General features: G+C 35.5%; 1 protein-coding gene across 1 annotated transcript; it reads right to left on the bottom strand.

The window, feature by feature from the left end:
* Positions 1 to 1,540: 1,540 nt before the first annotated feature.
* Positions 1,541 to 2,479, bottom strand: LOC134374611 (olfactory receptor 14C36-like). The gene has a single exon (XM_063092451.1). The coding sequence runs from the start codon at positions 2,477 to 2,479 to the stop codon at positions 1,541 to 1,543; it is 939 nt and encodes a 312-aa protein (XP_062948521.1).
* Between the last annotated feature and the right edge of the window lie 2,609 nt (positions 2,480 to 5,088).

The raw sequence follows: 5,088 nt of genomic DNA, 5'->3' as shown, positions 1-5,088 counted from the left end.
ATGGGCCACAGGCATTCAGTATCTGACATTTTATCCTTTCAATCAGAGATGTATTGATCATTATAGTACTCACTGTCATTACTGTTTTTCTCCCTTTCCTGCATATGTAAAGGGATTGCCCATACCACTCCTCTTGACAGTAGGTGTTGCCTCATGACTTATATGGCCAATAGCATGTGAGCAGAAATGTTGGGCAGAGACTTGGAGAACTGGAGTGCACTTTTCTACGTTATCGTTCTCTGAGTGGCCAAACTTTGATTATGGAAATCTACCTTCCCATACTCAAAACAGTTTTACATCCTTTTCTAACAGTTAAAACTCTACTCTGACTCCCTTTGTTTTCAAATGCACATCCAGATACACCACATGAGTGCTTTATCTTTTTATTGTAGCTCTCTTTGATATCATAATGTGCATTTGAGTCTCTTTTTAAGTATGTATTTTATATTACTTACTGTTAATCCCAGTTTTCAAAACCCATACTTGGATTGCTTTAAAATATTTATAATAGTTTAGTTACCTGTGAGTTAAAGGGTATTTTCCACAGAAGATGCCAAAAGACTCTGGGAAGACATGCAATGGGCTACCTTGGGTTATATCCATATTTATAAAATAACAGCACTGAGGTGCAGTAGTCACTTAACTTGTGATTGTTGGGTGCTTCCATCATCTTTTCCAACTTGCATTGTTTTTTTGGTAAATACTTAAAAAGTCATATTTCTGTGTGACTGGGCTGTTACTTTGCAATGTCTCTGTATTCAGTGCAGAGAGCCCGCTTGCTGACCTGCTCTCCACAGATTTTGTGAACTAGAACAACCTTTGTTGTACTATGCTACTAAGACTTTGGGTTTACTAATTATTGCAGTAAAATCTACTGGATAATGACTGATACTACTGACAATCAAAATAAAACTTGCAGATATATTACATTATCAAGAAACAGAATAACATTGTCTTTACTCCTCAAAGACTTTAATAAATGTGTGAAGATAAGTGTGATAATAAGTGGGAAATAGAAAATTTGCATATTCCTTTAATCAACCTAGTAAATAAAGTTTAAAACACATAATGAAATAAATGTATCCCCCAAGCACTTGAATGTATTTTTAGCAAAATTTTTGTCTGATTATAAGTATAATGTATCTATATATTTTCTTTGGCATGAAAGATAGACTGTGAAACATATTTCTAATCATTTCATAAAATAACTCTTTGCCCCACCACACCCACTCATTTATTTGCAGCATGCATTTTACTCACATTTTTATGGTCCTCAAAAGAAAAACTTTTTAATATTTAATTTTGAATGAATAAATTGCTAAATGTTCTTTCTTCTTCATAAAATCAGATCTTTCACCCAATGTCATGTTCCAATTATCCAAAAATTTCAGAAAAGAAAGATTTTGATCTATGATGTATTTTAATGGTCTTCTTTATTAAATTTGCATCAATTATATCTCATAATCCCAATCATTGATCTCAAATTATTACTGACAACATGAATATTACTCAATAGCTTAGGGTGAGTCTATACAATTTCCTACATATTTCCTGAATAAATCATTCTTTTTATGGTTTTTTTGATGGCACACTTTATTTGTTCATTTCTAAGACTGTAAATAATAGGATTGACAAGAGGAGGAATTATAGAATAGAACACAGAAAGGACCATATCCTGCATTGTTGCAGATATTGCAGATGGCCTCAGGTACACATAAAAGCCTGAGCTGAGGAAGATTGACACTACGAAGATGTGGGGGACACAGGTTGAAAAAGCCTTTGCTCTGTCGGCTCTATTTGGAACATTGAGCACAGTAGAAAAGATGTGAACATAAGACCAGATAATGAAAATGAAACAGCCTCCACCAATTCCAAGACCAGAGGCAACAATCACAATCTCATTGGTGAGGGTGTCAGAGCAAGAGAGCTTCAGTAGAGAGGGGATGTCACAGAAGAACTGGTGAATAACATTGGACTGACAGAAGGGCAGCCGGAATGTGTTGCCAGTGTGCACACCTGCATAGACAAGACCACTGAACAGAGAGGCCAGTGTTGTTTGGATGCAGATTCGAGAGTTCATGATCACAGGGTAGTGGAGGGGCCGACAGATGGCTACATAGCGGTCACAGGCCATGATGGTGAGAAACAGAAGCTCCACATACACAAAGAAAACCACTAGGAAGACCTGAGATACACATCCTGACTTTGAAATGGTGCTGCTGTCGAGCAGGGAATTGATGCATGAGTTAGGGACCGTTACAGAAATGTAGCATGCATCCAAGACAGACAGATTCCTGAGGAAGTAGTACATGGGTGTGTGAAGGCTCCTGTCAAGAGTAGTGACAATAACAATGAGAATGTTTCCCATTAGAGTCACCACATACATGAGAGAGAAGGATATAACGTGCAAAACCCGTAGTTCCCACACGTCAGAAAACCCCATGAGGAGAAATTCCATCATCACAGTAGAATTGGCCATCTGTGGGTAACACAGCTTGTACCTGGGAAGTAAAGAGAGAGGATCTGAGTCCATAAAGAATTAGATTATGTAAAGGTGGTTCTTCGCTTTTGTAGTCTTGACCTCTTCCTGATTCTAATCTATATTGATAGCCCTGATATTTTCTAAGGAAAATTAAGTGGTCCTCCATTAGTCTATGTGATTTTCTTCTTACTGAAATTTAGCAGATGCTTTACTGTTGTTGCTGCTGTTTATAAGTTCATCCAGGATTGGATGCAACTTTCCGTCCTGCTAAGGTCAGGCAAAATTTTCAATAGATGTTTAATATTAAATAAATATTTTTAATAATGATAAATTGTAATGTCACTAAAATATTCTTACCGCTAATTATTTATATGGCTTTGGGTGAAGAGGAGGAAATTGTTCACCCTCATTACCAATATAATATATCCATATGTTCAAAAATTGAACTAACAAATTCTATGTTCTGAATAGTTTTTTTTTAAGGTTCTTAGGATAGAGCAGAAAACCACAATAAGATGCAGTGATTAAGAGCATAGCTTTGATTTCTAGTTATGTAAGTTAAACTAGTGGTTTTCATCATGGTGTGAAATAAGCATTTTAACTATAGGCTTGGTGTCTGTTATTTTGTCCTTACTTTACTAAATAGGGTTATGGGGAAAATAGGATCATTTAGTCAGGCTGCCTTGACATTTCCTATAAACAAGTTGTGTGTGGGTGGAGTTAGTGTGCATGTGCGCCCATGTACCTTTCTAGTTAATTGCTTTTGTGTGTTCCCAGTTTGAAGCAGAGCTGGCATCTCAGCGTTTAAAAATAGAGCATGTTTACTTTGCTGGCAGCTGCTCAGTTTCGTTTTTCTTTGGACTTTGCCAGTAGTAGTTGAGTTTCTGAGTTTCTCTTTGTACTGCCTAGCTCATAGTGTTGAGTGTGTTGAATAAAGACTATTCCTACCTCAACCAAAGCTCCAAGGACCTTCTTGCCGGTTACCTAGCTCATAGACCTGCCTGTGAAGGGTTTGTGAAGAGGCTTGAGGGGTCTGTGAGTTACAGACCCAGCCCTAGCTCTACAATTGGTGTCATTGGCAGGATTATGCCCCACAAGGGTAAATGAGCATTTCAATTATAGGCTCAGGCTGCGTTGTTTTGTTTTGTTTTTTCACTCATAGTGCCTGATGGAGATTAAATGGGATGGTATGTACAATGCCCTTAGGAAAGTGCCCAGGACATCATAAATGTTCCTAAAATGTCCCTTATTATCCTTGTCAGAAACATTAGTATTGTTATTGCTGTGCGCCTCTATTTCCAGAACATATGCTACTGTCAGTTTCTAAATAAAATTCATATTTGAATTTCTAAATCTCTCAGTGATTGTGAAAGTTAGTATTGTATGTTGCTTTTACAGAGACCAAAAAACCTGTCCAGGGTTAGCAGCTGCTGTTTCACCATAACAAGCTGCCTCTCCTGTGGTTCTCACACCTGCTGCATTCAACAGACAACCTGAAGCCTCTGCCTGATTCAGTGACTTTGTCCATATTGAAAAGAATGTCATATTGTTATGATAATGAGCTAATTTTAATTTCCATTACATTTTTATGATGATTTAATTAGAATTTTTTACCATGTATAAATTTCATTTATTATTAGGTTAGGCACATAAAGCATGTGTCCAAAGTATTTTTAAGCAATAGAAATTCCCCTCAAGAAGACTCACCAAGACCTTCAATGTAGAATAGGGAAGCATACCTATGTATATATAGGCATATATATGTTAGAGAAGAGCAGGAGAAATCTCTTTTATATCTGTAGAATATGGAATTCAATCATATTTTAGTAATATTGTGTTGTAATTTGCATATATGCAAACATGTGTGTCTCTATTTTGAGTGAATTATAGTTTTATTCAAAATAAATAATTCCTCTATACCAGACTTAAGCAACCTAGATTTTTTTTCTTCTAAGGAGGAAAATTTCCTGGTAATTACTAAAAATAGAAATTAAAAGAGTTTCTATTTATACAAACAAGACACATCAAAGTCTTCTGAATCAAATAACCAGTTACTACCAGTAAAAGCCTGTTTTTTTAAATAATTTATTTAATGAGATTACATAGTTTTGTCAAAATAGGTCACTCAACCTATAAAAGTAAGTACTGACTATAGTTCTCTTCTTTTATATTTAGATGTTTGAGGACTCCTGAAAACGGACTTCTGTTTTTTGCAGTAATATCACCTCAAATCTCCTTAAGTATATTGAAATTGATAAAAATTGATTTTGAAATTGAAATTGACTCAAGTTGAAGTCATAAACATTTGAAACATCATTTTCTTTCTTCTAATTTTTTATTTCTCAAGTATACTCTGATTTAAAATTAAATTTCTATGTGACAAATTAACATACTTCCATGAGCAGAAGATATTCAATTAAAAAATCTGGTTTGTCAAAGATCAGATGGCTGTAGGTGTGTGGGTTGATTTCTGGATTCTCTATTCTATTCCATTGATCAGTGTGCCTGTTTTTATGCCAGTACCATACTGTTTTGGTTATTATAGCTTTGTAGTATAGTTTAAAGTCAGGTAGTGTTATGCCTCCAGCTTTATTTTTATTGCACAG

This window comes from Cynocephalus volans, chromosome 4, assembly GCF_027409185.1.
Source record: "Cynocephalus volans isolate mCynVol1 chromosome 4, mCynVol1.pri, whole genome shotgun sequence".
Lineage (NCBI taxonomy): Eukaryota > Metazoa > Chordata > Mammalia > Dermoptera > Cynocephalidae > Cynocephalus > Cynocephalus volans.
This window is presented reverse-complemented; position numbering and strand designations above follow the sequence as displayed.

Excerpts from the sequence above, each read along its gene's own strand:
- LOC134374611 (XM_063092451.1), bottom strand. The coding sequence starts at position 2,479 with ATGGCCAATTCTACTGTGATGATGGAATTTCTCCTCATGGGGTTTTCT.